Source organism: Tigriopus californicus, chromosome 1 (assembly GCF_007210705.1).
Source record: "Tigriopus californicus strain San Diego chromosome 1, Tcal_SD_v2.1, whole genome shotgun sequence".
Classification (NCBI taxonomy): domain Eukaryota; kingdom Metazoa; phylum Arthropoda; class Copepoda; order Harpacticoida; family Harpacticidae; genus Tigriopus; species Tigriopus californicus.
Genome location: NC_081440.1, coordinates 14,815,122 through 14,838,246, shown reverse-complemented (window position 1 = coordinate 14,838,246; position 23,125 = coordinate 14,815,122). Strand labels below are relative to the sequence as shown.

General features: G+C 41.8%; 3 protein-coding genes across 4 annotated transcripts; 2 read left to right on the top strand and 1 right to left on the bottom strand.

Moving 5' to 3' along the window:
- Positions 1-615: 615 nt before the first annotated feature.
- On the top strand, positions 616-2,319 carry LOC131879640 (exoglucanase GH7B-like; the record flags this gene model as incomplete). The annotated part of the gene is given in 3 exon segments (XM_059226002.1): positions 616-817; positions 909-1,138; positions 1,212-2,319. Coding segments are annotated over 3 exon segments (1,377 nt in total). The 3' UTR covers positions 2,182-2,319.
- LOC131879648 (perlucin-like) lies at positions 970-3,161 on the bottom strand. Its single transcript, XM_059226014.1, has 2 exons — positions 2,752-3,161; positions 970-2,509 (listed from the first exon to the last, which is right to left on the bottom strand). The coding sequence occupies exons 1-2, from the start codon at positions 3,029-3,031 to the stop codon at positions 2,274-2,276; spliced, it is 516 nt and encodes a 171-aa protein (XP_059081997.1). The 5' UTR covers positions 3,032-3,161; the 3' UTR covers positions 970-2,273.
- A 5,482-nt stretch (positions 3,162-8,643) lies between these two features.
- LOC131881453 (transcription initiation factor TFIID subunit 2-like) lies at positions 8,644-15,137 on the top strand. 2 transcript variants are annotated; one of them, XM_059228325.1, is made up of 16 exons: positions 8,644-8,819; positions 9,805-10,026; positions 10,096-10,190; positions 10,683-10,938; positions 11,124-11,540; positions 11,599-11,827; positions 11,902-11,983; positions 12,053-12,422; positions 12,497-12,742; positions 12,890-13,111; positions 13,180-13,348; positions 13,416-13,556; positions 13,622-13,880; positions 13,960-14,191; positions 14,266-14,422; positions 14,500-15,137. In XM_059228325.1, exons 1-16 carry the CDS (start codon positions 8,788-8,790, stop codon positions 15,046-15,048), a joined length of 3,678 nt encoding a protein of 1,225 aa, XP_059084308.1. In that variant the 5' UTR covers positions 8,644-8,787; the 3' UTR covers positions 15,049-15,137. The 2 variants fall into 2 exon arrangements, with proteins under 2 accessions (XP_059084308.1, XP_059084297.1); XM_059228314.1 differs by lacking the exon at positions 8,644-8,819 and having other exon boundaries at positions 8,942-10,026.
- The last annotated feature ends 7,988 nt before the right edge of the window (positions 15,138-23,125 follow it).

Genomic DNA, 23,125 nt, shown 5'->3' with positions numbered 1-23,125 from the left:
CCGCTCCCCAGTAACAAAAAGTCGTCCTTCATCAGCCGTGAAATTAATATATTTGTTTACGATAAGGAAAGAATGGAAAGGAATAAACGGGAACACTTTTTCCATCTTAACTATAGGGTGTACCAAAAGACGATTGTGAAACAAGGAAATGTGTGGTCTAGTATTGCATGGAAAAGGATTATGATTAATCTCAGCCGCACCTCGTAGCCATCATAACTAAACCTTGAATCGTACTCTTATGAAATTGTAGCCATGAATACTTCGATACGTGTTTACCTTATCAATTTTCCCATGGATTCGACGACATGAGCTCGGTTATTTAAAATGTTACGCTAAGATTCGATTAACAAAAATGTGCTTTTTGGGAGCGAACATTCAAAATGCATATCTAAAGGGCCAAATTTTAGTTAATTGAGCTTTTGCGAATATCGAATATCGAAGCTCTATGTATAAAACAATCTCATCTTCATTGCACTTGTTATCTGATTTACGTGATAGTTGAGGGCAAGCAAATATGTTTTCATAACAATGCATCAAAATATTACCCGGCCTGCCGATATCTTAATGTAAACACAAAACCACTATATATTCACTGTATGCACTACCTAACATCAGGAGTGTCCTTCCAGGAGTATCCAGCATGAAGTTGTTCCTGATCGTCTCTTGCCTTTTCGGCACCATCTATGCCCAACATGCCGGCACCAATACCCCTGAATCAGCCCCCCAAATTTCCATTGAAAAGTGTTCCTCTGGTGGATCTTGCCAACAAGAGTCTTCCCTCATTACCTTGGACTCCAACTGGAGATGGACCCATCATGTAAGATCATCAAATTACTCTACCAGATGTCAAGACGTACCTTATCACTTATCAATCAATTCAAAATTGTTCATTTCCATTTGTAAAATAGGTGGATGACTACGTCAATTGCTACACCGGCAACGAGTGGGATCAACAATTTTGCCCAGATGTCGCCACATGTACTGCCCAATGCGCTTTGGACGGTGTGGATCAAGCCACCTGGAGCGGTACCTATGGCATCCAAGTGAGCGGCAGTGAGCTGAGCTTGAAGTTTGTGACCAATGGACCGTTCTCCAAGAATGTGGGATCCCGTGTCTACCTCTTGGAATCAGAGACCAAGTAAGCTTGGAAGGTGTTCCCCAAGGTTTCAACTGAAAGCCACCCTTCATTGGTGTTAATTGTACTTTTCTAGGTACAAGATGTTCAGCCTCTTGAACCAGGAGTTCACCTTCGACGTGGATTCCTCCCAATTGGATTGCGGTCTGAATGGTGCCCTCTACTTTGTGGAGATGGAGCAAGACGGCGGTTTGAGCAAGTACCCCACCAACGAGGCTGGAGCTAAGTTTGGAACCGGTTATTGTGATGCCCAATGTCCCCATGACATGAAGTGGATCAACGGCGAGGCCAATGTGCAAGATTGGGTGCCCTCCGACAATGACGAGAACGCCGGATTCGGTCACTTTGGATCCTGTTGTATGGAGATGGACTTGTGGGAAGCCAACAGCAAGAGCCAGGCCTACACCGCCCACGCTTGTGATGTGAATGAGCCCACCCGATGTGAGGGCCAGGATTGCGGAGACAACGACTCTGGTGACCGATACAACGGCGTGTGCGACAAGGACGGTTGTGACTTTGCCTCTTACCGCATGGGCGACACCTCCTTCTTCGGCGAGGGATCCAGCTTCAAGGTGGACAGCTCCAAGCCTGTGACTGTGGTCACCCAATTCATCACCGATAATGGCTCTGACAACGGAGATCTGGTGGAAATCCGCCGGAAGTACGTTCAAAACGGACAAGTGATCGAAAACTCCAAGGTCAACTTCGATGGTGTGTCCGACTATGACTCCATCACCGACGATTTCTGCACCGATATCAAGGATCTCTTTGGTGATGTGAACGATCATCAAAAGAAGGGTGGTCTTAAGACCATGGGTGAGGCCCTGAAACGCGGTATGGTCCTGGTTATGAGTCTGTGGGACGATCATGAGGCCTTCATGTTGTGGTTGGACTCGAACTACCCCGAGGACGGCAGCGGACCCGGAGTTGAGCGTGGACCTTGTCCCACCTCATCTGGACGTCCCGAAGATGTGGAAAGCAACCAACCCGAGGCCACTGTCAAGTTCAGTAACATTCGATACGGTGACATCGACTCTACCTATTAAAACGACTCGCGGAAATCACAATTGAAAGAAAATGAACATTTTACAAATTTACAAATTTACAAATTTTGTGATAGCGATCTATTCCGAGGTTGCTAAACCTTGATCTCACAAATGAATAAATTCTGCTCAGAGCATTGACGATCGTCCCAGCCGAAGATCAATTCAGACCCGGCCCCTTTCTTGCGGAAGATCATGCAATCCTCACCTTTGTCGTTTGAGGGTTCCTCAGGCAACCAATCATTGTACACGACAAGTTCGCGGCCCTCTTCCCACAACCAAGTCCCTTCATTGTCAATGTCACTCGCGCCCACCCACCAATTGAAGTCATCTAAAAAGAAATTATTTTACTTACGCATTTCATTCAACCATATATATTTATTTTTTCACGCTCTTTCACAACACTGCAAGAAGGTGATTGAGTTTGAGTGCTTTATTAAAAAAAAAAATTAAGTGAAAATTGCTTGGCAGAATGTTGGCCCCATGCCCAACATTCCAATATTCGTAATATTCGAAGAAGAAAAAAAAATGTTCTCGTCCGTGCTGATCCCCAAAATGTTGAAATGTACTTACTGCCTTCCACATCGTAATTATTGCGAAAATAATCTTCTAGGAACGCTTCTTCCTCAGATGTCCTCGAATGCGCCAGGAATCCACCCTTCTGACGGCAGCTCACATGGGCGTTTCCCCAAGAGTGGCGGTGGTTGGTGGGTGAAAAGAAGTAGCAACTATCCACTCGAGGAATAGGGAAACCAGGTGGACACTCGGCTTGAGTGAGGTCACCCTTGAGGGAAGAACTAGTAGCGACAACGGCCATGAAGGCCACAAAGCAAAGGCTAGCCAGGGTTTTCATTGTGTCTGGTTGATATTTCAACGATGACTGATCTTTACCAATGAGTTTTTTCCTCAAGTAGTATGTCCACGCAACTCAAGCTTAAGCCATCTCCTCTTAGAATGACCTTTGTGTCTTGATGTTATGTGCATTTATTTTCTGAGTAAACACATCCATAGGGACCGTTTTTTCCAACATCAGACATGCCAAATGAAATGGTGAAGAGGCATGGTAGATTGCTATAATAAACTACCCGTAGCATGACATGAACGTCATTTCTTTTCCGGACATAGTGTGACTTGGGTCAATACGATTATACGTAAGATTTTGATAGAAATACCCAAAACAACTCAAACGCATTATTATTTAGTAAAGAGGAATCGGCACAATCGGCCCTTTATTTGATAGAGACTAACTCACAAAGCGCCCTCTGAAGTGCAGAACGTAAACCATATTTCGTGTAGCGTAGGAAGCTTATTGAAGAATACAATTGTTGACAGCACAAACCTAAGGTTCCCACGAGGGCGAAGGGTAAGTTGATTAGATACTTGCAACTAAGTTCACACTGAGCATCAGCTAATTGTACTCGTATGTTGCTATTTAAGAGATCACATTCGTGTTGCTTTAAAATAGCCTCTTCGAAACCAATACAGTGTAATTAGAGACTTCATGTCAAAGAAATATTAAGACAAAATGGCTATACAGTGTTAATTATAGTAAAATAAAAAAAGATGTTTAAAAATGTCCATACTATCCTATCTGATATCATATCTAATGTTCAATACTTTCAATACCAACGATAGTTGCCAGATTTTTTTGAGGTCTATGTTGCCAATTGACAAAAGTAGTTGACACACATTTGAGCAAAAAGGTACCACATGGCTTCGATACCAATGCAAATACTATTACTAATACTAATACTATTTTATTAAGCTCCTTTTGATTTAGTTTTGTCATATCTTTTTTTTTATCACGACAAGCGTCTTTCGTCTCTGAAGAGTAACAACCCAAGGCTTGATTCCGCCTCTTAACCTCCTGGCTTATGCAAAAGAGGGCCAAAAAATGAAACCACTCTTAAAAACGCGGTTAAGAGAGCTGTGTCACTGAAAAAAGTTGGCTATTTTCCATTTCTGATTTTTTTTCTGAAATTTTGATTTCTTCATGTCCTTACATTGTGGATTTATATTAAATGTTACTAGATGGGCACCATTTGAGTCATCTCAATTTGGTTGAACAATTAATTGAATAACAAATACCATGAACTTATGACTCATCCTGTGATCCTCAAAATGACAAAAAAGAAGGTTAAATTGGGAAAAGAATTTGCTACTGACACAAAATGTAATTTTCCATCGATTTTGAATACCAAAACAGCTAACAAAACAACGAGGGGGAGGCAAGTTTGCCTAAATGTTGCTGTTTCTCGGTCTTGGCTCTTCATTTTGATGTTGTAAAGGATCGTCAGGTATAAAGTGTCCTCAAAAATGACACTTAGATATAAATGCCACTTTTGAAAAGAAAGATGTCATCAAGACAACTAGTTGACACAAAGTTGCCAATTGAGGGGAAAAAGTTGCTTCTCGAAATAAGAGTTCCAGGCCTTGTGAAACACCTCCTTTTTTCATCTATTCTATTTTGCTAAGCTTTGAAATCCTCTTTTTATCGCCTGAGGAATGCATAATCCTTTTTTTTTTTAATCTCCCCTTGTCTTGAAAACAAATCCTCTTTTTCTTGAAGCAAAATGCTGCAATCACTACCTTTTAAAAAACTATGAGCTCATAGCTAACCCTAATTTGACTCTTTGCTTTCATTTAGAAACAAGGTAGGCGAAATGAACAGTAATGTGTTAAGAAACATACTAAAACATTGGGATGGAAACAGCCTTGGCTTCAATTTTGTGTAATATGAATTACAAGTGAAGAGCAAATGTTTTTAGAGCGCTTAGTGTTGAGTGTCTCCTTTCTGATTTAGGAATATACATCTCTTGTTTGCCTTCTGAACAACTACCAAGCAAATTTGAATCCCTGAAAGTTTCCTCCTATATCTCAGTTCTTCAGCTTTGAATGGGTTGTGGAGAATCACAAGAAATTAGAAGTTGCTACGTACTGGGATCTAGGATTCGACACAGCTTGCATTGAAGTTCTCTTGGCTGGCTCTCGGTAGAAATGATCAGAGGGATGGCATGGACAACTGGGTCCAACCTATTACTTGGGGGACCATTTCAACACTGCCCCTCGATAATTAATTGACTGCCGTCAGACCCCAAAATATTCTGAAATATTTTTGACCAACTCAAACCATTTTTTTTGTTTCATGAATTCTATGCGACTATTTGGCAATCTCTCTACCATTTTTGAGGCTTAAAAGGCCTTTTTTGTTTGCCAGAAATTTGTGCCCTACGAATGTGATTCCAACAAAACATTTGCTTAGCGAAATCCCGTGTGCACTCAAATCCAGCAAAAGCATTATCTCGCTTCTAAACAAAGTAAACAAGGCAAATGTAAACAATTTTAAAGTCTGGTTTTTTCGATACTTCAATCTTGACGGAGAAAAGTCCAAAAGCAATGGAAAAGTAAGCATATATAATAACGAATCTGGACTCGATTCCCTTCCAATATAGATATATCCAATCACCCATTTGAAAAGCTTTACCCACTTTCAATTGGATATGCTCATCAAACTTTTCATTTGTTTGGAGGACTACGTAAACCTAAATCTATCATAGATGAGACCTGCTCAATATTTTACCTCCATTATCTACAAGTGGAGTATTCAAAGAAGCTAACCTGAAGGTCATTTGAATGATCTGGAATGCTATCAAAAAAAAATCCAAGTCTGACTTGAAAGTCGCTACTGGATCACCAAGGCCTACGTATTCCCTACGAATATCAGAGGGAAGCAAATTAAACAATGAAGGAGCCCGCTAAAATGCTAAAATCTAAAATGTGATCGGAACCCGTCCTAGATAGGAGGAAGGACTTCATTGACCCCAAGAATTTCAACAAGTTTTGGACTTCATGATCTTCTCAAACACCTTCGCAATATTCGAAGTGAGAGAAATCGGCCTATAGTTACTGGGGAGTGACTTATGAGATGGAAGAGATGGAGCCCTGGGGAACACCTGACTTGACATCATGTGTGTCACAAAGGAATCCCTCGACCTATCATGAATGAAACTTTTTAACCAATTGAGAACCTTGCCTTGGATCCCAATTTCATGAAGTCTATTCAACAGAAGGCCTTGGCAAAATCAAGATAGACAACATCAAATAACTCGTGTCTTTCCAGTCCCTCAATGACCTGCTCTAAACGCTCAATCAGTTGGGTAACCGTGCCAAAATGTGCTCGGAACCCGTTCTGGCAAGCACAAAGGACTTCATTGACTTCAAGAAATTCAACAAGTTTGGAATTCATGATCTTCTCAACCACCTTCGCAATATTCGAAGTGAGAGAAATCAGCCTATAGTTACTGGGGAGCTACCCCTTTAAAAATTGGAACAACATGAGCTAACTTTAGTGAAGATAGAAACTTGCCCTGATCCAAGATGCAGCGCATCAAATACGAGAAAACAGGAGCAAGAATCAGTGAGCATCTCATCAGAAACTGAGATGTCACACCATCAGAACCAGGAGAACTTGAAAGCCTCAAGTCCCTTATGGCCCCTAAAGCATCTTGAACTGTGACTACAAGATCATCTAAGTGATCAAATTGACTAACATTGTCAATCTCAACAACCTCGCCATTAGAACAATGAGTTGTTGTTTCTGAACTCAGTGGGGTTGAAAACACACTAGAGAACTGATCTCCTAGCATGTTAGCCATAACCTCTACATTGCTAATGGCTTCTCCTTCAACCTCAAAAGGCCCAACAGGGTGGTTCATCTTTCTCTTAGAGTTCGCATAAGAGAAAAAAGCCTTCGTATTCGACCTGACCTCCTGAACCACCTTACTCTCAGTTTGTAACTGGTCATATTCTATGGAGGCCTTAATCTTACTCCGAACTACTTCAACTATTTTTGGAGACTACCCACAATTACTGGATTCGAAGTGCTCTTTAGCCTTTCTGCTAGTTTGCAACATTTTTTTAACAAAGTTTTCCTATATTTTGGAATATTTGTCCGTGTACCACCTTTCGGATGCGAACTCTAAGAGAGAAATGAAACACTCAAAGGGCCCAACGGAAAGTTCGATGAGCATATCCACTTGAAGGTGGGTAAAGCTTTTCAAATGTGTGGTTGTATATATTTTGGACATTTTTAAGTCCAAAGATAGTATCACGATGCTAAGTCTGTGCAAGTCGATTGTTCAGCCACATCTTGAATATGCTTCGCCCATTTGGGCTCCAATGATTTCAGCAGGTTTACAAAAGGTCGAACAAGTCCAAAGATGTTTCACTAGGAACATCACAGGAATGAGAGAGCTCTCATATTGGGAGAGACTAAAAAAGTTGTACAGTGTTCAGAGAAGGTACAAAAGGTATCTGATACTGTACGTCTTCAAAAGCATCCATGAGCTTTGTCCCTTCTCTTCTTTCTCGGGCTCCTTCATTGTTTAACTTGCTTCCCTCCAATATTCGTAGGGAATACGTAGGCCTTGTTGATCCGGTAGCATCTTTCAAGTCAGACTTGGACAAATTTTTAGTTAGCATTACAGATCAACCCTACATTCAAGGACCAGCTCGGGTTGTCAACTCCAACTTGTTGGTAGACCAAGCATTACATATAGTTTGAAAGGTAATAAAAAGACGAATTATAACCGTTCATTTTAATAGTACTGGGGATTACATTCCCTTTAGTGGTTAGAAAAACCCGTGAAAAACTGAACCAAAAAACCTGCAATTCTCCAAACTTTTGCAAAATTTCCTTTTTGTGGTCGTTTCATGTTTTTTTGGTTTTAAATAGGCTTGCATTTTAAAATTGTTTTTTTTTCTCTGATCATAAATGATTTGCTGCTTTCAAGATAAGATTTCAGTGATTATTTGGCATTCAAAAAAATTTTCTTTCCGAGCCCTACATATCAGAGTGACAGGCAAGATTGAAATGGTGGGCTGAAATTGACTGATATGCTGCCCTTGCGTCTGCTGATTCTTAAACATGATTAATCGACCGACCTTATTACTAAGCAATAAGGTCAAAAGGATGGGATCAGTTAGAATAGAAAATCGTAAACGATATGAGCGGGAATGACCTAGTAAGAAATAATGTTAAATCCAAAGAAAATTGACATTTTTCACATCAAATAATCAGTCAAGCAAAATTTTGAATCATATTGTATGCAGAAATCAATGCATCGAGCTGGGTACGATCGGATTACCATTGCTTCGAATGAAAGAGACCTGTATATTGGCTAAACATTTTCCATCGTTGTTACATGACGGCCTAGTTGAATAAATCACTTCTGTTAAGAAAAAACAATTATCACGTTCCAAAGAATATGATAGTAACACCCAACAGTGATCAAGCCATGCAACACTGTTTAGCCATCTACTGGTGCAGACAGATGGATCATGTCACCGCTGCTAACATCTGAATGTCAAAATCCTATCTTTTGAGTTTGGAACAAATTGGTCACCCTGGGTTTCATTGTTGTTGTCAAACAAAATTTGAGCAACCAACCCATCTGAGAACTACCAAATTTGGTTCATGACCATGGATAGAACTTGAAGTTAAATCCCACCATCCCAATTGACCCATCCATCAGGTGGTTGGAGGAGCGCCGCTCAAGTTGAGTTGAGAATCCACCCACCAATTCCGCCCAGGCAGTGCGATCCCTCAGCATGAAACCGGATTCCGGGCGACCCATTCAATTATAAGTATTGGTTCCCTCCTCCCTCCCTCCCTCCCTCCCTCCCTCCTCAGTTCCCGGCAGTTTGATCTCATCTCCATTGGGGCTTGAATTGAGCCTCTCGGCCAGGTTCCAGGATCACCGTTTTGGGATTCAAGTCCGTCAGCCAGGGCGTCTCACCCGATGAGAGGGAAAATGAAAAGAAATCAGCTAGAGCGCTCTGACTACCGGATGCCAATGAGTGGACACCGGTTTGTCATCAGTTCCGAAGGCTTCGAATGGCTCTCAATATGATAAAAATGACTCTCTACACCCCCAAGTAGGGGGCAGTCCTAGTTTTATAAAATGAACCTACCCGGGTTAAACCACGGACTTCTAGATATATGGAAATATGGACTGCGAACGAGCTTGCCGGCCAATCGGCCTGCTCTTGGTCATAGCCACTCTGAGCCACTTTTCGAATTAAAGTAATAAAATTAGAAACGTAGATCTCTTCAATTAACGGTCGGTCAATTTTACATCATTTACATGCAAAGTCGCTTGTTTCAAAGTTATGTTGTTAAAAGCTTATGTAGCTGACCAAGAGCAGGCCTAAAATTCAAATTTTATGTAGTGTTTACTACATAACTTTGAACATGTCTCCTGAGTTCCCTAAGTATAGGTTTGGGCTCAAACTTGGCTGAGTTCATCTATTCCACCAGACCTTGTGGTCGTATGAAGTGCTTATTTGGAATAAGATGAGCGGTTTAGGAGATAGAATATTTTTGCTTCCGTTGGCAGTCCATATCTCTAGAAGTCCGTGGTTAAACCCATCGTGGTCTTATGCAGCCTAATCTAAACGATATTGAACGAGTTTAAACTTAATATCTAAACCCTACATCAATTATATTGAGGTTTTTTTCCGCCTTTCTTGGGTATCCATCAACATTAACTTGCGATACTGGCCAGCATAACTTATCTGGCGGTCCCAATTAATGGGAGATGTTGTTTCTTTTTTCTTGCTGTGCACGGTCCACCAAATTGTGTCCTTGACCGGGATCAATTTCTCGACCCGCTCCATCATCGGATTCGTGGAGTTGACCATTCTCCCGCAAAAGGATAACATTCGCCACGTCCGATTGAACGCCAAACAATGTCGGATCTACAAAGTGTCGCTCAATGCCAGTCTGGAGGCGCCTTTCCAATATTTTGATCCCACTTTGGAAGTGAGTCAAGGCGCCACCAAAAACCAGTAAGCTGTGGTAATTAACTCCCATGCCATCGACTCAAGCCTTTTCATGGTCTATGATGGCTGATTTAGGTATGATCTCGAGACATTTTCCGAATGCCATTTGTCCGGCTGCAATCTCGTGGATCCCGATCTCAATGGCGGCGAGTTGAATATCAAAATCCCAAGTGAGTACTTGACCAATCCTATTTACCGCTTTTTAACAGAGCGGCTAATCAGTAGAGCCTATCAAAATTTGTATCCCGCAAACCTGGTTAAAACAACAACAACAACACATGTATTTCACATTTGATGCAAATTATGCAATTTTATGACCATTAAACGTTACTGATAAAATAGGTATTTACCATTATGAGATGAAAGACGACTCTACTGGTGATGGAAAATAAATTAAAGCAAGATTATTAATTCCTATTATTTGAAGAACCTTGATGGCTTTATTATTTTTTTATTAATGTTTTTTACGTACCCAAAATTTCACCGTGAGCAAAACATTTTTTTTGTGATAGCTGCATTCTGACATCTACGAATATGCTAAATTCATATTTCTTGACATGGAAGGTAAAAGTAATTGTTGGAACCCTCCTAAACTTGTAAACTTGCTCGTGTCTGTATTTTGAATGGCTGGACCTACTAATCAGACACTGAACATCAATTAGGTGAGGCGTATGCCCTGGATTATATCGGGATCAACAAGCCGCTCAAAATTCAGGTGGAGTTCTCTTTGGTTGAACCCCAAGGCGGAATTCACTTCGTCATCCCGGAGAACCCGCTCCAGAATTGCGAGGTGTCCGGCGAAGGTGCGGCCTCGGCTGCCGGCGGTTCGGCCTCGGCTACGCCCAGTCCCGCCTCCACCGTCAGTCTGGCCGAGCGTGGTGCCCACATGTATACCTGCGGGCACGAGAATTCTTCTAGGTTAGTTGAAATCAAGAATGAACCGTATCGTTATTGATCCGGCTACAAATGTTGAAGTCATTGGAACATTCACACTTGTGGATTGGCACACTTGCTCTTTCTTTTGGCAGACCGCACTGCTATCCCGCTAATTGAAAAGCTTTCCACTTATACCAGAGAAACCTCGATTACTTACTTTTATGTAGATTGTGGTTTCCTTGTATCGATACCTTGAGTGAGCTCTGTACGTGGAAACTGGAATTCACGGTGGACGAAAGCATGACTGCCGTGTCATGTGGCGATCTCGTTGAGACCGTGTACACGCATGATATGAAACGTAAGACCTTTCACTACGTGGTGGACACGCCTACCGCCGCGCCCAACATTGCTTTGGTGGTGGGGCCGTTCGAGATCTACGTGGATCCGAACATGCACGAAGTGACTCATTTCTGCTTACCCCATCTGTTACCCGTGCTCAAAGCCACCGTCCGATGGGTACATGAGACCTTCGAGTTCATGGAGACCGTTCTGAACAGTCGATTCCCATACACCAACTACAAGCAAGTTTTTGTGGACGAAGCCTACACGGATCACACGTGTTTCTCGTCGTTATCCATTTTAAGGTAATCACAGGTTTGTTACCTCAACTGCGGACGGGTGATAAAATGTTTCTTTTTGTAGCACCACATTGCTTCATTCCTCGGCTGTGGTGGATCAGGTCTATGAAACGAGAAAGATTGGTGCTCATGCATTGGCCTGTCAGTATTACGGATGCTTCATTACCACGGAAAAGTGGTCGGATTTGTGGTTAAGGAAGGGTATATCTCGATATCTGGCCGGTCTCTTTGTCAAGAAGTTCTTTGGCAATAACGAGTATCGGCAAATGATCCACCAACAAATGGAACAAGTGGTAAGAAATTGATTAATTGATTTCGATGCACCCACCTTCTTGGACGCATTCAGTTTCTTCCTCTCGTGATTCAGATCAAATATGAAGAAAAATATGGGGGCATCATCTTAGATAGCAGTGTCCCACCCAAAAGCACAGTGCCTGCTGGAGCTAGAGGTAAGACATGGGGGGGGGGACCACATGGTAGGAGCCAATACGAAATCAATCACAATGCTCTTTTCAAAGGCGAGGCCCATCGTGAGGTTCAGATCCAAGAAAACCCATTCGCTTTCCCACCGTCCAATGTCAACACGTGCTCTCCCGAGTATCTTGAGATCATGGCCCTGAAGTCTCATCTCTCGATTCGGATGCTTGAAAATCGCATTGGAGCACAGCAATTGCTCCAAGTGTTGAACAAACAATTGTCCTTGGCCACGACCGCTTCTCAAACCAAAAATAATCCGGCTGCTTGGGACAACATGGTCCTGAACACGTCCACTTTCAGCAAATCCATCTTCATGGTCACTGGCAAGGACATGAATGTGTTTTTCGACCAATGGATCCGATCCGGGGGTCATGCCCGATTTCACATGGAATTTGTCTTTAATATGAAGAGGTAGAGAATCAAGACGTTTTTGAATCTGTTAACAAACGTTTTACCTTTGTGGAACTAAATGTTTCTATCTTTAGAAACACTGTCGAAATGCAAATCAATCAAGACGCTGCGAGTCAAGGCATGCGCGGGATCCGCAAATACGTGGGCCCGTTGACTGTGGCCGTTCAAGAATTGGATGGTTGGTTCTCGTATACATTCCCTATTGAGAACATCCATTCTAAGCACGACATCACTTGCCATTCCAAATCTCGAAGAAACAAAAAGAAGAAGATTCCTCTTTGCAACAACGAAGAAGTCGACATGGATCTCAGTGCCATGGAGTAAGTGATCCCTCGGAATTGAGATTTTCTACACTCTTATTGAAAGCGAAGTTTTAGAATTGGTATCATCAACACGCCAAAGATGCGAAGATTTCACTTTTATGATAGTATGACTATTGCTCTAATTGTTACAATATTTTTCATTAGCGACTCGCCAGTTTTATGGATTCGTATTGATCCGGATATGCAATTAGTGCGATCTTTGGACATTCAACAACCCGACTTCCAATGGCAATACCAGTTACGACATGAACGCGATGTGACTGCCCAATCTGAAGCTGCCAGAGCCTTGGAACGATTTCCATCATTGGCCTCTCGCAAGGCCTTGATCGATATGATCGAGGATGAAAAGTGCTTCTACCGCGTCAGGTTAGAAATGACACACAGACTCAAAAATCTCGAGAACATCCAATGCTAATGGATGTGTTTACCTCTAGAGGCTTGGCCACGCATTGTCTGGCCAAAGTGGCGAATTCCATGGCCTCGAACTCGGATGGACCTCCGCCTTTGTTGATGATATTCAAGAAAATGTTTGGCTCCTTTGCTGCCTCTCACATCATCAAGCAGAACGACTTTTCCAATCTCCAAAGCTACTTCTTGCAAAAGGTAGACAAGCATTCACTGCTTACCTCAAAATCTCAAACGTCCAGATTAAGACACTAATACTGTTTAGGAGTTACCCGTGGCCATGGCCAAATTGCGAAACGTACAGGGAATATGCCCTCCTGAGGTACTAAAGTTTTTGCTGGATCTATTCAAGTACAACGACAACTCCAAGAGCAACTTCTCCGACAACTACTATCGAGCGGCATTGGTAAGTCAAGTTTGGGAAATGGCAAATCAACACCGAGAGTCAGGAGGGGCCTATTTTCGTTGTAGGTGGATGCTTTGGGAGAAACTGTGACGCCTGTGGTGTCCATGGTTCAAAATGAGTTGGGTAGCTCGATCACGGCCGATTCGCTCTCACCGGACACGAAAGCCATTTTGGAGGAAGTCACCCGCTATCTCAATTTGGAAAAGCTTCTACCCTCGTACAAATATACGGTCACATTATCGTGTCTGAAGACTCTTCGCAAGCTCCAGAAACAGGGCCATCTCCCGAGCTCTCCAATATTATTCAAAGACTATGGCAAATACGGTGAGAACTTGTAAAAGAAAAAACACAAAAAAAAGCTTTTTCACCATTAGCAGATGCCAGAGTGTGAGTTTCATTTTAGGTCAGTTCATTGACGTGCGTTTGTCTGCATTGGAGTGCTTTGTGGATCATGTCCGGATGGAAGGAAACTTCAAGGATATCAGTCATTTATTAAACTTGGTGGAAACCGACCCTGATCCGTATGTTCGTCACAAGATTTGTCGCTTTATGATCGAAAATCCTCCCTTCGATCGAGCACGACATCACCGAAATGACAAACCTGAACTAGTGGAACGGCTTTGGAACTTTATGAAGTAGGTCTCCAAAGTAGGCAACCTTATGAATCGTTGAATCAATTGGAGATCATGGTTCAAATTCTTCTCTCTAGTTCGGGTTTCTGGTACGACAGTCGATTGCGATGCGACATTGTCGACCTCTACTTCGAGTTGTACGGCCGCAAAATGCCGGTTTGTATCCCATTGCCAGAATTGGCCGCTCTTCAGCCTAAAAAGGTTGACAAGCCTAAAGGTAGTGCGAACAGAGAGGTGTGTATCGCTCAATTGGGGATGTATGTTACTTCAGAGATTTGGCTAACTTGGCTCAATGACCCCTTTTTTTGTAGAAGAAATCCAGTTTCATCATTCCCAAGGCTGAGAAACGCAAAATGGAGGAAATCATCCGCCCAGATGCGATTCCAGCCGAATTTGCACACGCTCTCCCTCCTGTTAATAGGGAAATGGTGGCAGCTGACATTCCGGATTATTTCTCAATGGACGATCCCGAGCCAGGTCCAAGCCATCACGTGGGTCAGCCAGCCAAGAAATCTCATTTGGAGGTGGAAAATGCTGCTGTGGAACTTGCTGCGGGATCCGCCGAGCTCAGCTTGGAGACCAAAGAAAAGCACCATAAGCACCGCAGAGAAAAGAAGAGTAAGAAAGAGAAGAAGAAGCATAAGAAGGAGAAGAAAAGCAAGAGCAAAGAGCACAAGAAGAAGCATAAGAAGGAGAAGAAGCACACCAGTGAGGACCAAATGCATTCGTCTTCAGTCATGGGAAGTAGTGGCGCACACTCGAAAATGATGCCTGGAGGCATGACTGATGGAGGGCAAGCTTTGAGCTCGGATTCATCCACGCCCAGCACGGGTAATAGTCCCATACATAGCACCATGTAACATGTTTACCTCTCCATCTGTTCATGCCTCGCTTAATCCTATTATCAAATATATGTGTACTATATTTCAGTAAAACTAATGTTCCGTCACGAGAGTTTTGGGTGGCAACTCGCTTAAGCGATTGTTCCGATTCAATTTGATTAATCAATAGACATATTTGATTAGTCACCGAGATCGAAAATGAGATTCAAATCCGCGACCATCTTGAAGTCGAAATCTTCATCAAAAGCTGATACGCACTGCAAATCACTTCACTAATTGATGTTTGCGATTTTGCGATTGAAAAAAAAGGGATATAGGTGATCGAAGTCATTCTTGAATAACTTCCTTGCGCTTGAGGTAAGCGATATGGGAAGGTAATTCATTGAATGTCGTCTGTGACCTTCAGCAAGAAGAACAAAGTTGGTAGTTCGTGAGCTTCCCATTCTCCAGACCCCTACCGCCTTGCATTGATCTACATATAACAGATAACATCGCGTCCGGGACTGTTTGGGCTCCTGTGGGCTAGAATGATACACGGAACCTCCACAAATGAAGAAGTCATGAACGGGATGTTTTTTGCTAAACCATTGTTAGTTCAAAAGGGCTTGACCGATAGCAAAAACAAAGATTTTTTGTGAGAACTACCGTGAGGCGAGCAGGACTAATTTCGTTAGGTTTTGAAGGTTGCTAGTGGGTAGAGAAAACGTGGCGAAGATGCGACTGAAAGAGCGTCGCAAACTGGCGATTCAGAATCAAGATGAGAGGTGCAATGAGGCCCAAAAAGCGAAGAAACTAACCTCAAAGTGAAGCAGACATAACTAGTTTTGAAATGTTTTGAAACTTATCATATTATTCTGAATGTTGAACACGAAAATCAAAATCACCTTAATGTCTGGGATATGAGAAATGCTAGTGATGGTTCATTTGTCATTGATGTTAAAGCATTGACTTCCACCTTTCAACCAGCCTTTTTTCCCGTCTCTCGTCTAATGGAATACTTTATGATTGTTTCCTCGTTTCCCGGTACTTTTTCCTCGTTCATGTCTTCCGGTTTGCGCCGGGAAAAATATCCTTTACGTCTTTGCGTCTGACGTCTTTTTGTTAAAGGATTGTAGCTTCCATTTTCATGGTGAATGGCCTTCTTGGAATCTCAATGGAATTCCAATCGTATTATTGTTATTATTTTCGGTTTTACTTACCACGACTGGGAATGGGATCCCCACCAGTTCAAGACGAAAAATGTGTTCATTTTGTTTAACTTTGTATTCATATAATGTCTGATCCACTAACGAGTTAGAGCTGGTAGATTTGGTTAGCCTTTGAATATAAATAGGGTTGAAGTGGAATGGATTAAGGAAATTTGCAAACAAGGCTGATCTAGTGTTTTGAGATCAGAGAGCATTTCCGACCCCTATGAATGATCTGCCCCCATATTCAGCCCAAACACGAGAAGGCAATTATCAATGATGCCTACGTTCCACATACATATTGGATACTTATGTAAGGACAAGGTGCAATAAGTATCGATCCATGGCATGCGTACATGCGTAGGTTTCACCACAATTTGTTCCAAGAACATGTTATTGCGTGCATTTACGAGGTCCGAGTCACATGATGATCTTCCAACTCGCAATGTCCCATTAACATTTTAGTGATACAAAATCCCCAACCACCTATGTGTCATCTCGAGGAGACGCTTACAAAGCTTTCAGGTCGTAATGTTCTTCAATGTTGTCCTCAGGTGCTTGATTTCTACTCAATGAGACCAATTTACAATAATGGTGGTAGAAAGCAAATCATAAATAACAGAACTTCAACAATATCTCATATTTTTTAAAATGATTAAATTCCATCCATCCTAAATTGTTGTAATTGTTTTTGGTTCAAAACCAAGAGCAACAAGAACGAATGTTCCCTAACCAACTTGACCATGGCTGAAGAATTCAATGTGATATACCGTTGACTTGTCTGATCACACGATATCAGTATGTTTTTTTGTGGGGGGACTCAAATATGTTAACATGCACATCAATTCAACTCCAACTGTGGGGAGTTCCGCGTTCAATCTGCGTACTGCTGTCCAACATCTATGCGGGACTCAGATACTCCATTCGCTCTGGTCAGGACCTATCCCCCCTGCTATATCACTTCGATTGGTCTTCCGCAGGGGGATCCACTATCGCCGATCCTCTTCAACCTGCCGGAAGCCCTCTCACATCTAGGCCTCTCCATCAATCACAATAGATCCAATTCAATATGCCCAAAACCTGGTTCTTCTGGGCAGATTCGGCCATGGAAAGGCAAAATGCCATCAATGAGCTCCACGGTTTCTGTCAAGAGATCGGCCTTCAAGTCAACACCATCAAGACGAAGGCCATGATTTTGCATCAAAGTTGTCTGCCCAACACCTCCCTCACTATCAATGGTTCTCCGATAGAAATCATTAAATACTGTAATTCTCGTCTATCCTTCACCAAACACCTTATTACAATCAAAGTCAGGCTCGGACCAGGGTCGGATATCTCTTCCACCGTCTTCTTATTCAAAATCTTCCGTTGCCCAAAGTCTTTTTATTCAAAATCTTACGTTGCCCAAAGTCCTGGAAATCTTCAGAACTCTCATCACCCCATTTTCCTTTACCGCCTTCATCCTGACTTCTCAACTCCGCCTAATACGCCCTCAAATTCGCCGATGCCAATGTGTTTGGGAACCTGACTTTTCCGGAGGTGATGTCCAGACAGAAGTTGTCCTTCCAGGTCAAGGACTGGCTTACACCCTATTGTCCTTGGCCCGACATCCCTTCGGAGTATTGGCGGTCACGCAACTTTGTTCGGGTCCCGGCCAAATGCCATCAACGACGGGAGTTGACAAAAAATCTGTTCAATCTGATCCACCCACTCTACTACCGCGATTTTCATCAACTACCTCTACCAAATTGTGTCTGTCTGTACTGTAGGCTCCTTGCAAATGGTTGTACATATATTTGTGTTAGATAAAATTTGACATGACCAAGAGTCGCAAATAAAGATATGCAATTCAATTCTAAGACCCCGCACTTTCCTCCTCACTTTCAAGTTGCCGTCTTAATTGCTCGATTGCTCTTGATTTTCTTGGTGTGGGTGCACCCAAAATGGATCAATTCGAAGATGAAACATATCGAAGCCAAAGTTACCCCGATTCCGAGAATGCATAACGGTGTCAACAGCATGGCTAAGCTCATCCGGATAGCATCCTCTGTTTCCTGGCCCACGATGTACTGCCCAGGGAGGGCTACGACGGGGACGAATTCATAGAGGAACTTGTAATAGAGTCCAGACTCATGGACCATGGTCAGCACCTTGTTCAACTCCGGTGTGATGGGCGAATATTTTCGTAATCGAATAGCTTGATAGTTGCTATGAACAATTTCCCGAGAGAACATCATGTTAGGTAGACCTTCATACTCGGGAAGGGAGAGCCAATTTAAGATCAAGGTCTCTGGGAATCCCAAAATGACCACCCCGTCGTCTTGGACCAACTTACTAATGTTCCAAGATTGGTACATTTCATTGGGGTAGAATCGCCATGAATCACGATTGAGCTTTTCCAGGACGACCTTGAAATCCCCCTCTTGCTTTAGTCTGAAAGGAGAATGAGCTCATTTGAGGTTTGAATTGTGGTGACATCAATCCCTTGAAATCAGGGGCCAGTTGAAGGCTTGTTGAGACTGAACTATCAGTTGATAATTCCATTCAATCTACTAGGAAATATTATTACAAATTCATAATATTCTGTTAAAACAATGGCTCTCTACATCTCAAGGTGTGTTATGTCCTCCTATGATTCATTACCATTCCACTGTACCTACCTATTTTAGAGCTCATCCACACTCTCGAGAATCCGAGTAATTCTACATGTACGTATATATTCATCCTGCACTTTCTCTCAATAAGTCCGTCATTAAAAGTCCGAGAAAGGTAATTCCTTTCCAAGCTAACTAACTCCCCTCAGGTCTCCCATGTCTAACTCTGAGCGTAAATTCAAGAAAAAATCCATTGTTTTCTAAAGGCAACAATGGTGCTTGTCCATGGTGGTATCTTATTGAAGTAAGTGAAAACATATGTTAGCTGAACCATAGATTTGTACACATCCATTTTCTAGAATCCAAATCCTTGAACAGACTAAATGAACTTTAATCACAAATTTCGCCCACCATGTTGCTAAAATTGGCTTTCTATATGAACCACTTGGCAAGAAACCGGTCCTTTGAAATGTAAATAACGAGAGCCTTGAAACTTATGGCACAAAGTTGAAATTGTACGGTATATCAATCCACGGAATTCTAGAAATTTCTGAATTGGTTAATGCGTTCGTCCTCAAGTGCAGTACCAAAGTGTTTTTTGATGTAGACGACCAAAATATGCATAACATAATTCCATTTTATACTGTAATGGGCATGAAAACTGGTCAAAAAATTCACTTCAATATACATTTCAACCCAAAATGGGGACTTGAAAGAAAAAAATTCGTTAAAAATCTAAAAATCAAATGATTTAACAATAAACGCGAAGTTGACAACAATTGGAAAAATCATTTTGAAACCAACAATATTGGCAAATAGCTCTAACTTGATTTTTTATCATTTGGAGCAATAATCTTTCCATTTACCAAGTATTTATTTCACCAAATCAAAAATTCCATTGAGTAATCCATAGACTAATGTAATCTGGACTGCAATGACACCGCCAACAAAAGTGTCAGATGGGAAGAATTTGAATTGCAAAACTTTACGTAAATGCAATATTTATCTAATTTAGACAACTTTTAACGCTCCCTTCACGTTTGCATGTTATTTCCGTTATTTTTCCCCTGTTTTGCCAAACTCGAACGTATTCAAGCACTTGATTTCATTTCCATCAATACCATTTGCAAAGTAGGTTTCTCTCTCTTAGAGCCCCCAGAGGCATGCCTCAGGTTCAATTACAAAAAAAAACAGTCTCTGCTTGAATGGCTGTAAAAGTCATTGCCGCCAAAATGGTTGATGTTCTCCATCTGATATAATTTCAGTTGCTTCTTTTCTCAAAATTTTGCTCATTTTTGCAAACGCCATGCTTATTACTTGTTTATTGTTGGATCAGGCTGGTCCCGAGGCGGGACAGGGGCGTGTTTGGATGGTGGCGTGTTGGAGTAGGGATGCAGTTGGATAGAGGCGTTTGAGAATCAAATAATTGTGCTTGATTAAATTTGAAGCGAATTCAGTTGTAATTTACAATGCCTTTAAAGTATGTGTCACACATCTGGTAGGAGTCTAGCCTACCATAATAGTCATCAACCTTTATTGAACAAATGAACAAAATATTTGCTCAATCGAACCAATATCTCTTTGATTCGAATTATACACGGGAGCAAAATATGTAAGAAAATCATCTCACTACTTCTTAACACTAGAGACTAATCCTTGTCTGCTCTTAACGTGTACAAAATACATATTTTTGAAAGCACCATCTCAGAGCTACCTTAATTTCTAATGTATTGCCAGAAGTCCATTACGAGAAAAAGGTCTGTCCTTTGCTTTATCCCTCTAGTTACTTATCGCCGTGAAGAGGTCATTCAAGTGTGAAAGAAAAAGGTCAGACAAACCCTTGAATGGATGGTCAATCTAATACCTACGTAGCAGAAGATTCTCATACTTAGTCAAATAATACGCCGCTACATGGACGTAGAGCTCTCTCCCACTTTTGATAAGGTCCTGTGTAGAATCGATCCTTGGTTCATAAGCAGGAGCAATGATAATAGTCCTGAGATTCGAGAGATAGAAGCTGACCATGAGAAAGGCAAAGATCGACCACAAAAGCACAATAAAGCGACCTGGAACAATAAAAACAATACAGTTTTGGAATTTTCCTGCAGCAAAAGGCTCAAGGATCCAGTACCTGTGGACCATTTTGGAAACCAAGGAAGAGGATCCGGTTCCACAAAAGTGGTGAAGGTCATTAGGACAAAGTCGACCCTTGATCCAGGGTTTCGGTACAACGATTTATCTTTCAATTGGTACTTATACACATAAAAGATTATTGAAAACGTAATAGAAAACAAACTGAGACAGGTGAAGACGCCAACCCAACTCCAGGGATCGAACCCTCGAGCCACGTTCCAAAATGCCACATGCTTCCGAGGGTGACGGGTCACGTAGCGAATGGTCAAAAAGAACGTGAACCTCGTGTTATCAAATACTTCGTAGCCCACAAAATTAAGCACTGTGGACAACACTACATCCAGATCGCCATGCAGGAGCTAAGGGCATATTACATTAACAAAACCAATATCGCAAAATTATGAAAATATATCTTACATCGCCGAGGAGTTCAGTGGCATTTTGGTTGACAACATCAGTAACCCCGGCATTGCCAAAGGTGAAGCTCAATTCCATTTGGAACATCTTGGCCAAAATCTGGATGGCCCGAATGTCGGTTCCTCGGATTTCGCGGCCAGTTCCAGGTTCTGGGGGACAAGCCATGGGTTTGATCCCATTTTGTCCCACTGATAAGCGTTGATACCATAGTGGAGATGGACAAGCTCTCATGAAATTTGGATCATGTGGAAACGAGGCCGACGATTTAGGGTTCCAAAAGGTGACATTTTGAAGCCAAAAGCTTCCAACCTCACGACCACAATAGGCATTAACCATCTAAAAAGTGTTCCAGAGTAAAGCGTTGCGAGCTTGTAGATTGAACAGGACTCACGTATGTCTCTAATTGAACTGGATGGATCCAAAAAAACTGCTTGTTCCAAACGCCGAATTCCTTGTCTTTTGGTCGTGATCCAATCATGAAAACCTCGTGATCCGGAACCTTTTCTACCAGAGCCTTGATATGAACCATGTCCAAGTCGTAGTTGGGCGCTTGTGTGTCAAAAATTGCTATTAAACACCAAGCCGTATCCTGAATTCGTTCCGAAACTTGTTCCACATCCAATCCTACATAGGTATCCAACAGGATGATTGCAGTCTCATTTTGATTTCGAGTAATCACGTTGGTCAGTAAAGTACAAGGCCGTGCAATTCCACGATGTTCACTTTGAAACGCCCGTTGAAGATCAAACATAAAGGCCTCTGAAATCAAAGTTCCAAGGGTTGGGCAGATGAAAGTGAGCGCATAAAGAAGGCAAATCATAGTGTTAACTGAGAGTTGTCTTGGCCTTGTCTGACCTTCGAAGTGCATTTCTAATTGGTTTTCTTAACTTTATATACCTTTAATTATATCTACGTAGTTCTCGTTTCAATAAGTACGTACCAGTAGATGATACGTGCTTGTCGTCTAGAACGAGTGTCTCTATCATCGTGAAGAGGAGACGCAATATCTTGCAAAGAGCCTGGAAATTCATGTAAGTGCACGAGAATGGAACAGGTAAAGTCATGCAAATATAGTAAAGCTCCGCAACATAAAAAATCAAGCTCTTTTTTGAGGGGCTAGTCCAGAAAGTATGAGGGTGACATTTCTTATTTGTATTTGAGAATGGGATGTGCTCTTTAAAGATGGAGGGACCTTTGATGGATCAGGTGAAATTTGAAATGGCACAAACTTAAGGGTATTCCAGTCACCACATGGATTCATGTTTTGTAGGTAGATAAACAAATATCAAGAGTAACTGGAACGGTAAAGTATTGAAAGAAGGTACGAAATAAATGTTGCTTTGAAACAAGAGGTTCGCAAGCCCCATTTTGAGGCCAGGTCCTCTTCGCGACTCAATTCCTTCTGTATTCGGCTGATTGATCATGGGAACACTCTCTCGTTTCGGCTATACAAACGTCCTTTTGCGTTCAAGGGCTTGAATGCTACCAAGAGCATTTGGTATATTGTATAGAATGGGTACTGAATTTGTGCACTTTCAAACGAAAGTTTGAAATAGAAACTGAAAGAAGAGTCTTATCATGATATTATAATAATAATAATAATAATCTTTATTGCGACTCTTGGTCATGTCATGGCGTAAAAGTAACTATAAAATAAAATCTGATGTATATACATTATACAAAATGGTAAAACAAGAAGAATGTCAAAAAGGTAAAGGCAATAAAATAGTTGACTAGAAAGTGATATCACAATGAGTATGACTA

Coding starts and splice junctions, on each gene's coding strand:
- LOC131881453 (XM_059228314.1), top strand. CDS start 9,770: ATGGGAGATGTTGTTTCTTTTTTCTTGCTGTGCACGGTCCACCAAATT. Junction 10,939..11,123: donor GGGCACGAGAATTCTTCTAG/GTTAGTTGAAAT, acceptor ACTTTTATGTAG/ATTGTGGTTTCCTTGTATCG. Junction 11,541..11,598: donor TCGTCGTTATCCATTTTAAG/GTAATCACAGGT, acceptor TTCTTTTTGTAG/CACCACATTGCTTCATTCCT.
- LOC131879648 (XM_059226014.1), bottom strand. CDS start 3,031: ATGAAAACCCTGGCTAGCCTTTGCTTTGTGGCCTTCATGGCCGTTGTC. Junction 2,510..2,751: donor TAATTACGATGTGGAAGGCA/GTAAGTACATTT, acceptor ATTTCTTTTTAG/ATGACTTCAATTGGTGGGTG.